This window comes from Bos javanicus, chromosome 19 (genome assembly GCF_032452875.1).
Source record: "Bos javanicus breed banteng chromosome 19, ARS-OSU_banteng_1.0, whole genome shotgun sequence".
Lineage (NCBI taxonomy): Eukaryota > Metazoa > Chordata > Mammalia > Artiodactyla > Bovidae > Bos > Bos javanicus.
Window position 1 is genome coordinate 47808227 of NC_083886.1, and position 21438 is coordinate 47829664.

The window sequence follows — 21438 nt, forward strand, 5'->3', positions numbered from 1 at the left end:
GAGCATAGTGTGTATGTTTAGAGAAGAAGGTGGGAGACAGTGTGGAAAATAGGTGTGACATCTCTTTAGACCCATCAATACTCAGATATGCAAACACCTAATTATATAACACCCGAGAAGTTACTGGAGTGAGGTCACTCATCAGACGTCTGTGGTTTATGGGAACGGAGCTGTTCAGAGCATACTCAACTTGGCCCTCAGAGGGCTGATGTCGCACCTCTGATTATGTTGGTTGTTGACTGGGGTTGAACAGGAAGTTGGTTCTCAACAGGGTGAGGATTTTAGATGACTAAATATTTTGGGAAGAAACCCAAAATATTGTCTTGGTTGGCAGACCTCCTAGTTTCAAAGTATGTTAAAAAGGTCATCAGGTTCCCAGCCCATGGGGGTTGTAATATCTGAACTAGGGTAACTAACTCAGATACCCAGCTCAAACTCAAGGAGGAGCTGGGTAAATAAATTAGGGAAAACAGCCTCGGATAACAGGGATACCAGTAATAACGGTAGCTGATATTTATTGAGCTCTGACTTTGTGCTAGGCACTGTTCTGAGTTCCTTAAATATATTTAATTATTCCTTTTTTAAGATTAAACAAATTTTTGTTTTATTTATGTATTTTGGCTACACTGGACGGGTCTTCACTGCTGTGCACGGGCTTTCTCCAGCTGCGGCGAGTGCGGGCTGCTCTCCAGTTGCAGTGTTTGGGCTTCTCACTGTGGTGGCTTCTTGCTGAGCACAGGCTCTGGGCGTGCAGGCCCAGTAGTTGTGGTGCGTGCACTTTTTAGTTGCCCACGCGTGTGGAATCTTCTTGGACTTGGGATCAAACTCGTGTTGCCTGCATTGGCAAGTGTATTCTTATCCACTGTACCACCAGAGAAGTCCTTAATTATTCCTTAACTATTACTCATAATACATTTTTGAAATCAGGGCTATTACTGTTAGAGATGGAGAAATGGAAAACAGACAGCCAGAAAGGTGAAATCATTTATCAAAGGTCACATAGCCAGGATTTACTCCCAGGCAGTCTGGCTCCAGAGTCCACAGGGGCACAGACTCAGTGACAAGTCACACTTCGCCTCTGTTTAGTGCAGAAAAGAAAGAGTGGTGAGGAGTCTGGCAAGCTAAAAAAAGTGTGTTCTGACTGAAAGGGGCAGCTATTCCTCAGCCCTAGCTGTTTGAAACCCTATAAAAGACTAAGTTCAGTGTTTCTGGATCTTTTGATTTTTTTTTTTTCCTGAAGAGAAGAATCATCTGAAATTTTAGGGGGAGAGTCTCCTGGATTAATGTTGCCAGCAATATCAAACGTTTTCTTTATTTGGCTGCGCCAGGTCTTCACTGCAACCTGTGGGATCTTTAGTTGTGGCTTGCGAACTCCTAGTTGCAGCATATGGGATCTAGTTCCCTGGTTGGGAATCGACCCTGGGCTTCAGCATTGGGAGCCTGGAGCCTTAACCACCACTGAACCACCAGGAAACTCCCCAAATCAAATTTTTAATGAACATTTGTGTGAACTCTCACCAAGTAGGCTAGACTCTGCTTGTGAATGACCAGCTAATGACCTTTGATTTAAACCACTCAGGACAGATGATTGCTGCTCTAAGGATTTTAACCCCCTCCTTTTAAAAATTAATAGGCTTATTTTGTAAGTTCTGTTTCCTTTGGAGAATGCTCCAGTACTATATTCTTTTGTTGAGAAGATCTTATTTGTAACCAATTCAAATGATTCCTGCTCCATTCCCAACCACCCTGCTCTGTGCTCTCTCCTGATAGAGTGTCCCAAGGGCCCTGACATCCTGGTGGTCTTGCTATCCGTGATGGGGGCCATTCTGCTTATCGGCCTTGCGACTCTGCTCATCTGGAAGCTCCTCATCACCATCCATGACCGGAAGGAGTTTGCTAAATTTGAAGAAGAGAGAGCCAGAGCCAAATGGGACACTGTAAGAGGCCGGGCTGGGCATTTTCTTAAGTTGTTGGTTCAAGAGTCTGAAGTGGAAGTAGTAGATGCTTATTTAGGGAAGGCCAGGTTCAGCCGGCATCATAGTTTCCCAATTAGCCTTTTTCTGGAAGTTGGGAGATGGACTAACTCTCCTATTGTCATTATGCTCCCTGGAAACCATCTGATTCTTTCCCTATGACATCAGTGAGTACCAGCTGAGCACAGATAGGGCTCAGCTCTGCCCTGGAAGCAGGGAAAAGAAAACTTACTCTTGGAGTAAGATAAGACAGACTTGGGAACCCTACATTGAGGACATATAGGAGTCCACTATATACTGATGAAGTCAAAAGCATTAAACATAAACAGAAACAAATGATAACAACCAACATTTGCTGAAGATTTACCATGTACCAGGAACTGTCCTAAATGCTTTTTGTGTGTTAACTTATTTCCTTCCTGTAACAGCCCTATGTGATAGATAACATTATTATTCCCATTTTATAGATAAAGAAACTGAATACAGAGAAATTTAGCAGCTTCCTTGATTATGGGAGGGAACTAGGTTATGATAGAAATTACTTTTTGTATCAGCCTCTTAAAAGAATGCTCCCTGCAGTTTACCCTGATTGAATTTAACCAAACAAGCTTTTAATTGAGAAATTTCTATATACTTAAGCTTACTCTCCTTTGGCTCATGGTCCACATTTTAACTTTTTCCTGGATTTCCAAGTGAATGACTTCACTGAATATCCGAGGTTAGATTGAAAGTTTGTTCCCATCTGATGGTGACCTCAGGCCTTTGAACTCAAGGATTCCAAGAAGTTGAGATGTTTCTGTTCAGACAGTGTAGAAATCCTGACTCTCTGAGGCACATGAGAATGTGTTGTGTTTCTTGAGGCTACCTACCACTAAGGACTATCAGACCTAGTGGGATTTGTCGCTTTTAGAAAATAGTTTGGGAAACCTAGTGAGGGTCTCTTTCCTGATAATGTGACAGTTTGTGGGCAAGGCTTTAGGGATAAGATGAGAACAGATTAAGAATCATTTGAGCAAAAGTGGTCCTCTGTATTCTGACCATCACCTGCTACACCTATTTCTCTGCCTGCGCCCCCTATCACAGTAACAACAAAGAAAAAAAGGCAGGCAAAAGGGAGAAAGAGAGTTCAGAAGAGGAGGAGGAAACAGATATTGGCTAAAAGCTAATCTTGAAGGGTTTTGGGATCCCCAAGAGTGATGGGCTGAATTAACCCCTCAGGAATGGTGGAAGGATGGCATGCCATTTTCTCTCTCCTCTTATTTCCTACCCATTCCCTCTGTAAGAGCAAATGTATGAGTATTACAAGCATCACACTGTTCATCGATAGTATGTCAGAGAAGAGTGTCAGAGAAGAGTGTTGTGGGTAAACTTCTCAGATAACAAGTAAACCCCCAGGATAGGCAAGAATTGAGGAATTTGCTGTAAGACACTTTTCTGTTCTCTCTGCAGGCCAACAACCCACTGTATAAAGAGGCTACATCCACCTTCACCAACATCACCTACAGGGGCACTTAACGAGCAGTCATCCCAGGATCGCTCTCGGACTGTCCCAGGATTGTGGACGTCTCTGCTCTTATGTTTACAGGGGGCAATACCTGTGGGGCGGGATTGAGGGCTTGGAGTTGGGTGGGTTGGAAGATTGTGGGTCTGTGTGTGTGTGTGATACGTGTGGGGGAGTGTATAATTTAAAACCTGTGTCCCAGATGAGCGAAGCTCCTCAGTCTTTGTCCTCAGAAGGCCTCCTTCCTTCAGGGAGTTTTCCTGCTTAACCTGAGGGTGACCTACATCGCTGAGCAGGTGTTCTTTATTACCTCAGTGGGAAGCCAACTTTCCTTCTCAGGACAGTCTCTTGAAGAGGAGGGCAGGGCCGAGGACTCTCGTTCCAGAGACAGGGACCTTGGTTTACCCTGTATTTCTGGTTCTCAGGCCTGACTCTGAGCAGCTCTGGTGGGAGCTGCTGGGTCTTGAGGCCTTGTTGTGTCACTCGAGCCTCTGTCTCCTGTCCCTTCCCTCAGGCTGAGGGAGACGTTAGGGGAAAGCTGGACCATCAGGCCTGCCTGTCTTTGCTGTCACCTCAACCCAGCAGAGTTCTCTACTAAGGGAAGTCCTTGCTGTCTAGTCTTTGATCTATTGGGAGAAAGGCTGGTGGTGGGGGGCAGGGACATGCATAACCTGGGGTTAAAGTGCCCGGGCTCCCCCATTCATGATCATAACCCTTCTGATTTGCCTTATTGGCAGCTCTACCCTAGAGGTTCCTTTAGAAGTTGTGTGTCACCCTTAGCCAGCATCACTTCTTTGGCTCCCATCCCATCTTTTCACTGCTTATAGACATTTGCTATGTACTAGGAGGGGCTTCCCAGGTGGCCCAGTGGGTAAGGGATCCACCTGCAATGCAGGAGATGCAGAAGGCATGGGTTCAATCCCTGGGTCAGGAAGATCCCTTGGAGGTGGGTATGGCAATCCACTCCAGGATTCTTGCCTGAAGAATCCCATGGACAGAGAAGTCTGGCATCCTACAGTTCATGGGGTCATGGAGTCAGACACAACTGAAGTGACCAAGCATGTACGCTCGCACACATACTGGGAATTTCCCTCATGACCAAAGGCTTTTCCTTCCAGGGAGAGTGCTATGGTTAGAGTCAGAGGTCTGGCCCCACCCTTCAGGCCTTCTGTCCCATGTTCAAGGCACCTCCACACACCCAATTTTGTGCTTCTGTGTGCTATATCCACCCATGGGGCTGACTGCATGTATCTACCTCTTGGGTGTCTTGTGAAGGAATCATTCCCATGGGACTGAGTCTGCTGGGCACACGTGCCAGGGTGGAAGGATGGGCCAGGTGTATTGGCACATGTGTGCCATCCTCCTCTGGGCTGGGCAACCTCATTTGAACTCAGTCTTTAATTTGAGAGGCCACAAGTGGAGTTTTGTTTTTCTCATCGAGACACCTGAAATCAGGACGAGGCTTGCTGAATCTAAAGGAGCAAAAATATGAACACACTTGCATTATATTTGTAATTTTATTTGATGATGAGGAAGAAAATGATGAAAAGCCATATCGACTTGAGCTGGGTGCAGACACTCCCACTTGGCATCATTCATAAGAAGTCGCTACCCCGTTGCTGGGTCTGAAAGGGCTCTCTCATTCTGGGAGCCTGCAGGGTTAGACACATGGATATGCTGGACCTCTCCCAAGGAGGAGGAGGGAAATGGGCTGTGCTTTTTTTTTTCCCCTAGCAAAAGAAGTTGGAGAAGGCAATGGCACCCCACTCCAGTACTTTTGCCTGGAAAATCCCAAGGATGGAGGAGCCTGGCAGGCTGCAGTCCATGGGGTCGCTAAGAGTTGGACACGACTGAGTGACTTCACTTTCACTTTTCACTTTCACGCATTGGAGAAGGAAATGGCAACCCACTCCAGTGTGCTTGCCTTAAGAATCCCAGGGACGGGGGAGCCTGGTGGGCTGCTGTCTATGGGGTCGCACAGAGTCGGACACGACTGAAGTGACTTAGCAGCAGCAGCAGCAAAAGCAGTTGCTCCATCGGTGTTTACATTTGTTCCACATTAACCACCACCACCATTCCCTGAGAAAAAGGGAAGGGCCTATAAAAACAGGGGTCTGATGATCAGAAAATCTAGGTCCTGACCTCAGTGTTGCAGCTAAGGAGCTTTAACCTTAATTAAGGCAAGTCTTCTCCCTGGGGCTCAGTTTTCTAGTTTGAAAAATGATGGATTTGGCCTAGCCAATCTAGGAGGTCTCTGTCAGTATCCACATTCCATAATGCTGGGACTTACTGTGGCATCAAATAGGCAGTCAAGATTCTGTGGGATGTTGATACTGTTTGTTTTTTCATTTGGGAGATCTGGCTCTGGCAAGAGCAGGTGGCATCCCATATCACCTTTCTCAACGAAAAAAGCCTCATTCTACCTTCTCTGAGAACACCCTTTTCCAACTTTTGTTAGCAGTTACATCTCCTGATACAGCACTTAAAACTCCACTTAGTTATTATTTCTTTTTTCACTTTGCACATGGTTTAATCCATGTATTGGGGAAGAGGAATCCATAAGAAACTAGCTGAAATGTGTGTTCTGTATCCATTCCTAAGAATGGGGCAGATATCTGAGCCCCGTGTCACTCATGGATTACTCCTTCCCGTAGGAAATGGTAATGTTGTAGAGGGATAAATGGGAAGAGACGATTATAAATCCAGGAAGTTTAGAATCTAATTCTAACTGTTGGCTCCTGAGAAATGACTCCATTGACGTGGCAGTCATTTTCTTTAAATAAGATGGTTTATATGAAGAAACGGTACCAAAGGAGGAGAAAACTGTATTCTAAGGAGGAAAAAATTAGTAGGAATCTTTCTGAGCTTCTGGAATAAGGCTTACAGGCTTTGAAGATCAGTACATTTGTATGTGGGGAGAAACCATAGCTGTTTTCATGAGCTAGCAAATAGCAGTCAGTTTTGACGTCAGGGGGAAATAGGGTGACACAGAATCGGACACGACTGAAGCGACTTAGCAGCAAGAGCAGCAGGGTGAACCCCTAAATAGTATTTTAGTATCAGAAAACACAGCCCAAAGAAGTTATTTGTTCTGAGCTCTTTTGGAGATATTTTACGTTCAATCTCAGGGTCTGTGGACAAAAATGGGAAACTTTGAACATTGCTGACAAGTTGTCACCTAAGGAGTCAAGTTCTTTACCTCTCAGATATTCCTAGACCATCCATGATTTCAAGATATTTCTCTTTGTTAAGTATTCCTGGTTGACCTAAATGCCTTCCTGACTTTCTAACCACCTCCTCTGTCTGAATTGTGCAACAGTGAATTAAATGTGCTTTCCAAAAAGAATTGGCCTAAGGCTCCTCAGCGCTTCCTGTGCTGTTATTTCTGTTTCCTTTGGGTGAATAAAGTGACATTGCCTCACAAATGATTATTTTAGAGCAAACATGTTTCCAAATGTAACAGAATGACGATGACTCCAGGAACTGAAGTTAGTTTCCGAATCTAGAGCTTTTGTTTAGATGTGAATCACATTTTCAAAATGAGTAGGTTTTTACTGGTCTAAGAGAGTTTTTTGGTTTTGGGGTTTTTTTGGGGGGATTTTTTTTTTTTTAATTGGGGATTTCTTAGAACCTTGTATAACTTCAACAGAAGGGACTGTCAATTTAGGTTTTGTTTGCTGGAGGCATAAATTAGTAAAGTAAAGGCTTAATGGCAAATTATTTACAGGACCATGTAAATGCCCAGCTTTAAGACAATGGATCTCAAAGTGTCAGCCCTAGGACCAGAAGAGGTAATCCCTGTGGTGATTCTGTTGCATGGTCAAGTTTGAGAACTACTGTTTTAAGGAATCACATACTTAGGCCTTTTCTGGCTTAGAAAGAAATTTACAATAAGTCAGCTCTGCTGCTAAAAGATTAAGAACATACCTCGGCTGATAGATTAAGAAAACCAAGTATGTACTCACAGAAAACGAAAGTCTACTTTCAGTCCATTTTCCAAGTTAAATAGTCACAGGCTTGTTCACTCACAGCCACAAATTCCCATGAAAAACTAAAAGAAGTAATAGATCAGAATCTCAGAGGGAAAAACAGCTAACAGAATACTTGGCAGGCATCAAAGAAAACCTTTCGTGTACCAAGCTGAAACAAGAAGATACTCTTACATATACCTATGGCTGATCATGTTGATGTATGGCAGAAACACACACAGTATTGTAAAGTAATTATCCCTCAATTAAAAATAAGTAAATTTAAAAATAGAATACTCTTACAGCATTTGTTTATAGGCGACAGGATCAGAATCTTAAATATTAATATTATCATACTCTAGGATGTCAGAATAAGACTTTAGAACTTGTAACTTTATTTTTCGATATTTAAAATTTACTGAGCACTGAGAGTGTGGCATTGAAATACTTTACAGAACACTTATAATCCTTGCCTTTGAGTTTTACATTCCTTACTTGAAAAAAAAAGCACAATGCAGTACATGACATCATTAAAAGATTATGTGAACTCAGACTGAGTCCTTTTATGGTGAAATTTTGTAAGATTCACTGTGTTTTATTTATGTCATGCTAACTGATGACTAAGTATCTGGGTGAAAATGGAGGACTTGATGTGAAAATGAACTGGGTAGCAATATGTCAAATCATATCTATAAGCCTTGACCTCTGTAGCCTGAATTATTTGATAATAGCCATCTAATGACCACTGGGACCAATCACAAGCAGATTGTCTTGGAATTACAATACCCTCATTTTTCACAATGATGTAAGGAAACAATAATATGTTTGCAGTAAGCCATTTAATACTTGAAACTAATTTCTCTTTGGTTTTGTAATGTATATCTGGATATATGTTTCCCTAATTTCTTTTAGTTTGACTAATGCGCACAAGGAGGCAGTTTTAAATGTTTTCATTGGGGTTGACCATATTGTTAAATAAAATTTTAAAAATCCACTACTGTGGGTATCCAAGAATGGATTGTATGTGAAAGGAAAATTATAGATCAGGAACATGATGGTGTTCCTTGCAGTTCCTAATGTCATAGTGATGTCTCCAGCCTCTTACATAGAGAAAATATTTTTTGTTAGCTCTATATTTTCTGACAATACATTAAGGAATGAAGAATATAAATATTGGGTTGACCAATATGTTCATTCAGCTTTTTCCATAACATCTTATGGAAAAGTCCAAACAAAATTTTTAGCCAACCCAATGTCTAGAGAGCAACATTTAGGAGATTTAAGAGCCCTTAGGCAAAACCACCATTGTAAATTATTCTCTAGGAGTATCCCTGAAAAGAACTTTGAAAGGAAAAAGTTTTACAATTCACTGTGTTTTACCCAATATATCAGTTGAATTTTCTTGTGACTCACTCCATTGGCATGATTCTTTAGAGAGGTCAGAGTGATGCCTGTATAAAAATCATTTGTTGGCTGATGGAAATACTTTGTTAAGTAATAGGAAAAATGTTGACGGATATATGCTAGACTTTACTTTTCCTGACCCTTGTAATCATCCATTGTGACAGAGATTGCTACTTGTGCCCGTTATCTGTTATCACCATTCTCACATTGTATTAGGATTCTTAATTTTTAGTCAGACACATGGTTGCTCACAAAAAATACAGCTGGGTGTGCAATGGTCATCTCTTTGGCAGTGAGATGTTAATGAAGGGGGTACACACAACTTTCAGCAAGTGCTGTTTAAGGGAGGGAGCATGCCTTTCTTCTCTTCCTTCTTCCTGCAGGCTGATACGTAGAGATGATAGCAAGACTCTAACCAGACATCATGGATCAAGATGTGACCTAGGGATTATATTAGTTATCTGTTGTTGCATAACAAATGACCACACGATTTTAGCAGTGTAAAACAACAAACATTACGTTAAAGTTCTGTGTTCAGGAATTTAAGAATGGCTTAGCTGGGTGGTTCTTGCTCAGAGTCTCTCTTGAGGTTGTAGTCAAGCTGTTGGCCAGAGCTACAGTCAACTGAAGACTCAAAGGGGCTGCAGGATCCATTTCCAAGATGGCTTATTCACACGGCTGTTGGCAGGAGGCATCGGTTCCATACTGGCTATTAACAATAGGACATTTCCATAGGACTGCTTGAGGGTTCACAAGACATGCCATCTGGCTTCTTCGCAAGTGAGTAATCCAAGAGAAAGCATGGAGAAAGCTGCAGTGTCTTTTATTACCCTCTCTTTGTAAATGTCACATAATCACTTCTGCCGTACTCTTCATTATAAATAGCTTACTAAATCTAGCCCACGTCCAAGTGGAGGGAAGTAGATGCCACTTCTTTATTTACTTATTTGGCTGCATTGGGTCTTAGTTGCAGTATGTGGCATCCTTGCTGTGTGATGTGGGATCTTCTGTTGTACGTGAACTCCAGGTGGTGCTGGTGGTAAAGAACCTGCCCGCTAGTGCTGGAGACATCCCTGGGTTGGGAAGGCTTGATCCCTGGGTTGGGAAGATCCCTGGAAGAGGGCATGGCAGCCCACTGCAGTATTCTTGCCTGGAGAATCCCCATGGACAGAGGAGCCTGGTGGGCTACAGTCCATAGGGTCACAAAGAGTCAGACATGACTGAAGCGACTTAGCACATCCAACTCTGTAGTTGCAGGGGCAAGCTTAGTTGCTTTGTGGCATGTGAATTTAGCTTCCCGAAGTCCCTAGATGCCACTTCTTGAATAGAAGAGTACTGTGGTAGACAAAACCATTGCCTATGACCACTCCCACCCCCCAGCCAAAAATATCCTTATCTTAATCTCCAGAACCAGTGAATATGCTACTTTTCATGTGATAAATTTTTAAGGTTCTGGCAGGTGGGTGCAGAGACCTACTTGTCTTGTATGTAAGTTCCCTTGCTTATTAAACTTTCCATCTACCAAGGTGGAATGGTCTGCCTCTTTCTTTGGTCTCTCCCTACTCTTCATGTAAGACAGCTGGTTTCAGATTTCACCTGGGACACTCTCAAGGTTGCAAACTAACAAGCATCAGCTCAAGTCCAGAGTCTTAGCCTTTAAATACCTCTAGGGGCAGATAGGCTTCTTGGGTGAATTCCTTATATACTTGAGTACAATACTTCTCAGTCTGAAGTCCTGTGAACTAAAGAAAAAAGCTATATGCTTCCTTCATACAACAACCAATGTAAAATGGTGGGACAGGTGGGATAACTGCTACAGTCACTCCTGTTCCAACAGGCAGAAAAGAGGAGATGCACAGATGTTCATAGCAATTCTGAAATTCATTCAGGTACAGGTCTGCAGACCCACCTTCAAGGCCTCAGAACAATTCTCCATGGCTCGATGTTTTACCCTCTAGGCTGTCAGTTGTTATCGTTCAGTTGCTCAGTCATGTCCGACTCTCTGCAACCCCATGAACTGCAGCTCACAGGCTTCCCTGTCCTTCACTATCTCCTGGCATTTGCTCAAACTCATGTTCATTGAGTCGATGGTACCATCCAACCATCTCATCCTCTGTTTCCCCCTTCTCCTTCTGCCCTCAATCTTTCCCAGCATCATGGTCTTTTTCAATGAGTTGACTCCTTGAATCAGGTGGTCAAAGCACTGGAGCTTTAGTTTCAGCATCAGCCCTTCCAATGAATATTCAGGGTTGATTTCCTTTTGGATTAACTGGTTTGATCTCCTTGCTGTCCAAGGGACTCTCAAGAGTCTTCTCCAGCACCATAGTTCAAAAGCATCGATTCTTGGGTACTCAGCCTTCTTTATGGTGCAACTCTCACATCCATACATTACTGGAAAAACCATAGCTTTGACTATATATATGAACCTTTGTCAGCAAAGTAATCTCTGCTTTTTAATATGCTGTCTAGGTTGGTCATAGCTTTTCTTCCAAGAAGCAAGTGTCTTTTAAGTTTTGGCTGCAGTCACCATCCACAGTGATTTTTGTCTTGCTTAGTCAACTATTATTCAGGGATTTTCTGTTACTGGCAAAGGAATCTAATCCTAATATATACTTGGTGGTATTTGAAGTCTATGAAACTGACTAATACAGTATCTAACTAGCTCATCAATAGATTCAATGCTAAAAAACCTACAAGTGTTCAAGATTTTTAAAATAGTCACAGTCTGTGGATCAGCATACAGATTGAAGCCATTGCAATTCTTACAAATTAGAAATTGAATCTTTATGAATAAGTGGAAAATGGGATGAGTCATTAACACAGATGACTGTAAACAATGTGGGTGGTGGGGAAGTAGGGAATGCAGAGTTTACAAAAATAAAAAAACATGGTCTCAGCACTGAGATTACATAGAGACTATTTAGAGAGATAAACTGTATATACTTTAAAAGTACTAAAGAATAATATTCCATTGTATGTGTATATATATATATATCACATCATTATCCATTCCTCTGCTGATGGACATTTAGGTTGCTTCCATGTCCTGGCTATTGTAACTAGTGCTACAATGGACACTGGGGTGCATGCGTCTTTTGAAATTATAGTGTTCTCTGGGTGTATGCCCAAGAGTGGGACTGCTGGGACATATGGCAGTTTGAACCATAAAATGGAACAAAATTATGCCATTTGCAGAGATGTGGATGGACCTAGCGATTGTCAGAGCAAAGTAAGTCAGAAAAACAAATATATATTAATGCATACATGTGGAAATGAGAAAAATGGTACAGATGAACCTATCTACAAGGCAGAAATAGAGACACAGACGCAGAGGAAAAAAACATATGGACACCAAGGGGGAAAAGGGAGGGTGGGATGAATTGGGAGGTTGGAATTGACATATATACACCACTATTTATAAAACAGATAACCAATGAGAAGATACTTTACAGCACAGGCAACTCTACTCAATGCTCTTGTGGTGACCTAAATGGGACGAAAATCCAAAAAAGTGGGGATACACGTATAGGTACTGTTGACTCATTTTGTTGTACAGCAGAAAATAACACAACACTGTAAAGAAACTATACTCCAGTAAATTAAAAAAAAAAAAAAGTACTAAAGAACGCCTATAGAGCAGAGTTTAAGACATAAATGAGCATAGCAGTATCACTGAAGAAATTAATTATGGTAACATACTGACTACTACATACATTTTTGAATTATCATGATCCTGGGAAAACTGAGGCTTAGACAGCATGGGTAATTTGCCCCACTCTATACAGTAAATAAGTAAGACTTGAATTTGAACAGATGTGTCTCTAAAGCCCATGATGTTCACCACATGTAAGTAATGGAAAGCTCAGGTTGGATCAATGTGAACAATTTTACCTACATGTTTGTAAAGAAAGATACTTTAAATCGTGGGTTTTTTGGGTTTTTAAAAACACTCTTTGCTTGAAGGCATTTACAACTAGAGTTTAACAAAACTTAAAAATGATTAATTTCATCCAATTGGATTTACACAACGTTTTAGGGACTACCTGAGGAAAGCCAGGAACAGAGGACTAACGCTGCTTGCGTCAATTCTTTCACCAATTATCATCTGCAGCCTGCATAAAAAGTTGATTTTCGTAGAAAAACAAAGTATCTCTTCCAAAAGCAGGGTTAGTCCTTTGAAGGGCAGGCTGGAACAAACTTCAGTAAGGTTGTGGGACAATGGCTTCGAGCCACTGTCCACTAATAAGTACTAGAAGCAAAGTTGGATGGAACATTTTAGCAGAAAGGGAGGGCCGGAGGTATTGAAAGGATGGATAGAAGATAACATTGAAATGGGACCAGATGGGGTGGGACAGCATACCAGAAAACGAACGGAACTGCCAGGAGAACAGAGAGCGTGCAGGATGGAGGGAGAAATCCAGGCTCTTGGTGTGCAGAGATGAGCCCCGCCACTCTTGTCCAGGCCGCCGAGCCCTGTCCGGGTGAGGTCACAGGCCCTTATGAAGGTCACAGGCCCTTGTGAGGTGGGGCAGACGGGTGTGGCCGTAGCGCTGTCCTGTCCGCGCTAAGGCGGCGGCGATCAGCCGCTCCCTGGAGCCCCGGAGCCCCTGAGCCCCTGCAAAGTGGCTGCGGCAGTGGCAGCCAAGGTAGCCTGGGTCCCGCGATTGCTCAGCGCGGGCGGCTCAGTGGGCGGAGCATCGAGCGCTGTCAGGTGACCCAGGGGCGGGGCCTCGCTGCAAGGGGCCTCGGGAAGGGAGGCGGAGCTAGAGCGTCGGGCTGAGCTAGGGCTGCGGGGTGGAGGGGTCTGTGTGCGGATGGGCAGACAGCTGAGGGAACGAGGGACAGATTGGGGAGCCATAGTGGGTGATGGTGGGACCTTCAGGTGACAGAGGTGGGAGAGAAAACCTGCTGAGGCGATGGGAAGGAAGGGCCTCTGAGGCTGAGGGACAGAAGAGTATCACGTGGTGTGAGGGACAAAGTAGAACAGTTCCAGAGTTGGGCGAAAGTTCCAGAAAGGGCAGTGAGGGACAAGCCGGACAGTCAAGGTGCAGAGTGAGAGATGACTGGGCCGGAGCCGGCGGCCCCTCAGCAATGGTGGTGGTTCTGGAAGGGTGGCAGTCACTGTGCTGGGGGACTTTAATGCTTCTTCTCAGACGGTTGGGCCTCCGTTGGAGCACTTGTTTCCGTCTTGCGGGATGATTTTCTTGTCTACTTGTTTGCTTACTTTATCCCTGCTGCTAAGTTGCTTCAGTCGTGTCCGACTCTGTGCGATCCCATAGACGGCAGCTTAGAGAAGTAAACTAGAGCAGGGCCTGTTAGAATCCTCTACAGCGCTGCGTTCTGCATGAAGTGGATTTTCACTTAATGTTTGTTATAAACAAAGGCAGCTAGTGGGGGAGGTGTTGATACAAGTTTCATGTTAGTAGCAGTAGATGCAGTGACGTGGTTGTAAGATTGTAGTTAATGGACGTCTGCCGTCAACAAAACGGAGAGTGAGCAAGTGAGTGAGGCGTCTCGTGAGGGGTGGTGTGAAAGGAAAGAGTGGAAGGTGCTATAGGAGGGGTTGACACCCTTAGAAGCAGCCAGTTACTCTGTGAAGATGGTGATAATTCACCAAGGGAGAAGGTGCAACGGTGGAAGCGCAATGTCAACCTAAAGGCACGAAACAAAATTAAGCCTTGTTTTGGACTTTCGGAGTCAGAATCTCTTTGTTTTCTGCCTCAGCTCTGCTTCTTGGTTTACTGAGAAGCAATGGAATTTTGTAAAACTATCCTGGACTTTGGTTTCCCGGGTGGCTCAGTGGCAAAGAACCTGCCTGGTGATGCAAGAAATGCGGGTTCGATATCTGGGTGGGCAAGAGCCCCTGGCTCACAAATGAGTTGGACACCACGTAGTGGCTAAATAATAACACAATATTGATGAACTTGCGAGTCAGAGATCTGAAGTTTGCTAGTATGTATTTTCTTCTGTACTTTGTGTGGGCAAATCAGTCTCTCTCTGTGTTAGTTTCATCATGTGTAATGAATAATTAAGGGGTTAGACTGGAAAGGTTTGTTCATTCTAGCAGTGTTATGGATTCTGTGATTTCGTGTAACATTACCTGCCCCCAAGCCCTTAATCATATGTGTTCCCCCCCAATTCCATTAAAATATTTATTTAATTGACAATATTTTACAGAAATAAGAGCAGTTTTTCTTTAATACAGATAGGTATATTTATCTATTCATATATTTATATTTCTCTTTTTACAAAATTGAAGCATATCAAATTGTTTTCCCTAAAACTGTAGTGCAAAAAGGAATGGTAGGAAAGAAATAAATACTGAAATATGTTCATCATTAAGTTATAACCAAGGGCCTTCTGAATCTCAGCAAGGTATATGGTTTGGAGAAAGAACATGCGATTTGGAGCCAGGAGACCTGGCCTGCACTGTCTACTTGCTTTGTGTCATAGGCATATTTCTCAATAACTCTGAATCTCAGTTCTCCACCTTGAAAACAGGAATGATATTAATTAGTGTTTTGATTTTCTTAGGACGCATACCCAGCAGTGGAATTGCTGGATTGTGTTATATTTTTATGTGGGGAACTTCATATTGTTTTCCATAGTGGCTGTACCAATTTACAATCCCAGGAACAGTGTACTTGGGTACCCTTTTCTCCACATGCTCGCCAACATTTGTTATTTGTAAACTTTGATGATAGTCATTCTGACAGGTATGAGGTGTCTGGGCTATACTCACTTCTTCCACTCTCCTAAATGACTGTTTTATAATAATGCCACTGTCTGCAAACCTCCAGCTCACCGTCTCATCTTCATTCTCTGTTGATTACCTTGCTTCCTGTTTCACTAAGAAGACCAAAACAATCAGATGATTTCCACAAGCTCCCATTACCAGATCTACTCACCTATTCTACATGCAATTATGCTCAATTACTCTAAGTTGTCTTGTATTATTATGAATAGTTCTTAGCTAAGGCCAAATCCTCCCTTATGTCCTAAATCCTGTTTCTTTTCTTCTACTTGAGAATATTGTTCCAGTAATTCCCCCCTCCTATATGATCAGTTTTTGCTTCTCTGCTAGGTTAGTTCCATCAGCATATGGACATACCTTTGTTTTTCCCCATCTTAAAAGCTCATAGCTGTGCTTACCCCTCAGTTGCTACCTCATTTCTCTTTCCCTTTATAGAATAACTCCTAGAGTTTTCTCTTGTTTCTGTCCCCCATTCTCTCTTCAACTCACTCCAAGGGTATTATTTCCTTATCATAACACCCAGATGGCTTTTCTTAGGGTAGTTGGTGTCCTCTATGTTACAGGACCTAGTGAATCATTCAGTACTCATCTTACTTGACTTAGTGGCAACATTTGTCACAGCTGATTACTCATTCTTCTTTTGGACTACTTTTTTTTCACTTGGCTTTCAGGAACCCAAGACCCACTGGATTTTCTTGTAGAATCCAGAGTGATCCTTTCAGAAAGGACTTTAGGTCATGTTATTTCTCTGGTCAAAATTCTCCTATGGCTTCCTATCTTCTCAGAGTACAGGCCAAAGTTCCTTCTATAATCCAGGAGCCCTTCATGATCTGCCTCCCTTCCTTCACCACTCTGATCCCCTCTCTCCCCCCTTTCTTTCCCCTTTGCAGTATTTCAGCCTCATGGGTCTTCCTACCATTTCAGAACATTCAAACTCCTTCTGGCTTTGGAGCCTTTGTACTTCCTTTTTTCTCTGACTGAAATGCACTTCCCTAAGTTATGCATTGGCTCCCCACTTTAACTCCTTCAGGTGTGTACTCTTTAAGTCTCCTGCTCAGTAAGGTCTTCCTTGGCTATCACATCTGCTCTTGGCATCTCTTCCCCCAAACCGCATTTAATATTCCTCTCACTGTTTTGCATTTTCCCCCTTAGTACTTGTCACAGATATTATGCTATATATTTTATTGTTTCTCTCCCTGGTTAGAATGTAAGCTCCGTGAGGGCAGTTTTTGTTTTTCTGTTTTGTTCACTGCTGTATCCCCAGAGCCTGGAAGAAAGCCGTGCACATAGAAAGTGTGCTGTGTATGTGTGCTGAATTTATGGACGGAGGGATGGAATGGATTGGAGAAAAGGGATACAACTTTTTAAATTTTTCTTGGTTTGCCCTTGCAAGTTCACATATCTGTCATAAGATTCAAAGAGTTGAGAAACAATTGTGTTGTCACAGTTATGGGGAAGAGACTTCCTGTGCTAACTTTTCTCTTAGCTTGGAGAGAGTTATGTGGTATCCAGTTTATACAGCAGATTGAGACCTGCTAACGTTTTGATAATGTGATCAATATGAAACAGTTCTTCCTTTCAAAGTTTATTTGTCATGCTTACTCTGCTTAATTAAGTACTTTGATGACCTAAGAGTTCTTGGTATGTAAGCTCAGAAGGGACTGAATTCCTTCCTTGCTCCCTCTCTCCCTTCCTACCTCCCTCCTTCTCTCCCTCCCTTCTTTCACTCTTTCTTTCCTCCTTCCTCCCCTCCCTCTCTTCTTCTCTGCTTCTCTCCTTCCCTCCCTTCTTTCCTACCACCCTTTTTTCTTTCCTTCTTTTGCAATGCCTTTATAGCACTGTTCTTGGTTCTGTGAGAAATAATTCAAAGAATGATGAGATACCAGCCCATTCCTTAGAAATTTAGACTTTAATTGGTGTAAGAGTAATACATATGATAATTAAATAAAAATACAAGGCAAATGATTAATGCAACTTGAATAATGAAGACAATAAGAATACTGAAGACAGTAAGTGCTATGCTAAGAAGTTTAAAGGTGAAGATTGAACTGGTTAGAGAAGTTTTAGAAGAGGTTACGTAGAGTGGTTTGCTGGGTAGACCTATAAAACCTCTAATGTCTTCTGAGATGCATATCTTTAATGTGATTTCATTTTATTTTTAACACGTTTTGAACTCCAGGAATTTTGGACATACCACATTCAATAGTAATTATAATTACATATTATAGAAATATTTTAAAATACTGTCTGCTGCTGCTGCTAAGTCACTTCAGTCGTGTCCGACTCTGTGCGACCCCATAGATGGCAACCCACTAGGCTCCTCTGTCCCTGGGATTCTTCAGGCAAGAACACTGGAGTGGGTTGCCATTTCCTTCTCCAACGCATGAAAGTGAAAAGTAAAAGGGAAGTCACTCAGTCATGCCTGACCCTCAGCAGCCCCGTGGACTGCAGCCTACCAGGCTCCTCTGTCCATGGGATTTTCTAGGCAAGAGTACTGGAGTGGGTTGCCATTGCCTTCTCCGAAAATACTGTCTAATACTGAATATTAATACTTCAGTTAAACTTTACAATATGAAAAAGACACTAATAATTGCAACTAACAATGTAATGTATCTAGCAACGTAATAAACCATGACTCAGATATGAGTATTGGGTTGGTGGCTCAGACAGTATAGAACCTGCCTGCAATGCAAGAGACCTGGGCTCAAACCCTGGGTCGGGAAGATCCCCTGGATAAGCGAATGGCTACCCACTCAAGTATTCTTGTCCGCAGAATTCCATGGACAGAGGAGCCTGGCGCGTTACAGTTCATGGGGTCACAAAGAGTCGGGCATGACTGAGCTACTAACACACTTGGATCAGATATGATTAAAATATATTGTGAAAAATTTGGGAAATTTCTAAAGTTGGTTATCACATTTACATAGTGTGGAACTGGATAAAGCATTTTTTGTTTGCAATAGTATTGTTTTGAGAGTCAGTGTTGTGTGATGCTGAAGACCTCAGGCTGTTAGGCTGTCTGAATTCAAAATCTGATACTACTATTTGTTGGCTGTGGAATCTTGGACAATTTGATCTAAGTTTTTATTTTCCTCATCTGTAAGATAGAGATAATGGTAATTCTTTGAAAGGTAATCGTGAGGAATAAGTGAAATAATGCAGGTTGAAGTGTTTATCATAATGTTTAATAGACAGTAAATATTAAATAATGTTAGCAATTACTACCTATGTTAATTCTACTTAACTGGGTTTATTTGAATAAATAAATATTATTGAACTTTCTGCTTTTCATGCCATTCAAATTTGGATTTCTCTACTTGATGAAAGTGAAAGAGGAGACTGAAAAATTTGGCTTAAAGCTCAACATTCAGAAAATTAAGATCATGGAATCTGGTCCCATCACTTAATGGGAAATAGATGGGGAAACAGTGGAAACAGTGTCAGACTTTATTTTGGGGGCTCCAAAATCACTGTAGATGGTGATTGCAGCCATGAAATTAAAAGACACTTACTCCTTGGAAGAAAAGTCATGCCCAACCTAGATAGCATATTCAAAAGCAGAGACATTACTGTCAACAAAGGTCCGTCTAGTCAAGGCTATGGTTTTTCCTGTGGTCATGTATGGATGTGAGAGTTGGACTGTGAAGACAGCTGAGCGCCGAAGAATTGATGCTTTTGAACTGTGGTGTTGGAGAAGACTCTTGAGAGTCCCTTGGACTGCAAGGAGATCCAACCAGTCCATTCTAAAGGAGATCAGTCCTGGGTGTTCATTGGAAGGACTGATGCTAAAGCTGAAACTCCAATACTTTGGCCACCTGATGCGAAGAGTTGACTCATTAGAAAAGACCCTGAGGCTGGGAGGGATGGAGGGCAGGAGGAGAATGGGACGACAGAGGATGAGATGGCTGGATGGCATCACCGACTCGATGGACATGAGTTTGAGTGAACTCTGGGAGTTGGTGATGGACAGGGAGGCCTGGCGTGCTGCAGTTCATGGGGTCGCAAAGAGTCGGACACGACTGAGTGACTGAACTGAACTGAGCTCCTCCTTATACCACAAAGTTAAGGAATTGGATGATCTCCTGTGATTTATGATATATTAACTGCTTTTTCTAGCTTTTGTATATGTATCTGAGTTAGGAAATGTCTATTAGGTTTTGTGCTATAAGTGAGTATTACATTGGAATAATAGCTTCAGGTAGTTTAATTACTTACATCTCCTAAACAAGGATATGATTTTTTCTTTTTCTTTTTTTGGCAGGAAATCATTTGGCAGGAATTCATACTTGTTCATCAAGTTCTTTGAATCTTCAAGGGCAGAATTTACCTCTAAACAGAAAGATGGAAACTAAAGGTCATTTATTTTGCCAGGTATTTTCCAAAACGGTTTGTAAAGATTCCTTCCTTTTCTTCCTTAAAAATTTGTTTAAATTACTTCGCATCTATAATCAGTAAGCAGATTCATAGCAACATAGTCATATGATCTTGCTTAAAAACTGAGGTGACTTTTGAACTGTTTTAGTGGAAATATATTGAACTCTCATCGCAGCAACCCATGTAGTATCAAGAGATCTGAAATGTATGATAAAACTAATTTGGTGGGGGGAAAGGGACAGACACAATTTTTCTGGAGACCAAAGGATTTAAACCTATGTGAGAGATTGTAAACAATGTAATTAATAACATGGCAGTCTAACCAAAAGCTAAAAGATAATTTAAAACATGGGGCTTTGCTGGTGGCTCAGTGGTAAAGAATCTGCCTGCCAAAGCAGGAGATGCAGATTTGACCCCCCAGTGGGGGAGATCCCCTGGAGCAGGAAATTGCAACCCACTCCAGTATTCCTGCCTGGAAGATTCCACAGACAGAGGAGCCTGGTGGGCTACAGTCCACGGAGTCGCAAAAGAGTGAAATGTGACTTAGGCACTAAACAGCAACAACAATTTAAAAGATACCAAGTGTCTCTAGTCTTCTTATCTGTGATTCAGGGGATATTCTAATCTATTGGCCAGTATCATGTCAATAAAAAACCAAATCTGGACTTATTATTGAGAGACTTTGTTCAAAGGGATTATTATAAGGGAGGAAAGAGACTACGAAATAGAAGGAGGGGGGACTAACTGAAATAGGGACCACAAGATCTGCAAGCATCCCACGGACTAGGCAAATTTTCCTTTTTAAGTTTTATTTTATTATTTAAAAATTTTATTGTGTATTGGAGTATAGTTGATTGATGTTCTATTCGTTTCAGGTGTACAACAAAGTGATTAAAAGAATGTTCTTTTATTGAGAGTGTGAACAAGGCTAGGTGCTAGAGGTAAAGAATCCACCTGCCAATGCAGGAGAATCAGGTTTGATCCCTCGTTTGGGAAGGGGATCCCTGGAGAAGGAAATTGCAGCCTTCTCCAGTATTCTTGCCTGGAAAATTACATGGACAGAGGAACCTGGCAGGCTACAGTCCATGGAGTCACAAACAGTTTGACACTACTGAGTGAGCACGAAGAAGGCTAGGAAGAATTGGTTATGGGGAAATGGGATGACAGAGTAGCATGATCAGATAAAGAGATCAGAGAAAGAGGCCAGCCTGTTCTCTAGAGGGGCTGCCTGCTCACTGGCTCAGGGTGGTGGTGGTGGTGTTCATTCTCTCAGTTGTATCCAACTCTTTGCAACCCCATGGACTGCAGCATGCCAGGCTTCCCTGTCCTTCACCATCTCCCAGAGTTTGTTCAGACTCATGTCCATTGAGTCGGTGATGCCATCCAACCATCTCATCCTCCGTCGAGATGCTTCAGGGTGAGGGTAGGCCAAAATTCAGGGGCTTGGAGGAAGGAGAGAAGCTT

General features: G+C 42.4%; 2 protein-coding genes across 4 annotated transcripts in view; both read left to right on the plus strand.

Annotated features, from left to right (window-relative positions):
• ITGB3 (integrin subunit beta 3) overlaps window positions 1-6820 on the plus strand; it is a 69861-nt gene extending 63041 nt beyond the window's left edge. For all 3 annotated transcript variants that reach the window (XM_061392255.1, XM_061392257.1, XM_061392254.1), the window contains exons 14-15: window positions 1771-1937; window positions 3423-6820. In XM_061392255.1, coding sequence (XP_061248239.1) covers window positions 1771-1937; window positions 3423-3488 — 233 coding nt within the window. In that variant the 3' untranslated portion in view covers window positions 3489-6820. The remainder of the gene's footprint in view (window positions 1-1770; window positions 1938-3422) is intronic.
• Window positions 6821-9281: 2461 nt separating this feature from the next.
• The window catches only part of EFCAB13 (EF-hand calcium binding domain 13), a 216171-nt gene continuing 204014 nt past the window's right edge, over window positions 9282-21438 (plus strand). Inside the window, exon 1 of the mRNA XM_061392253.1 lies at window positions 9282-19971. Within this exon, the coding sequence (XP_061248237.1) occupies window positions 19942-19971 (30 nt within the window). The 5' untranslated portion in view covers window positions 9282-19941. The remainder of the gene's footprint in view (window positions 19972-21438) is intronic.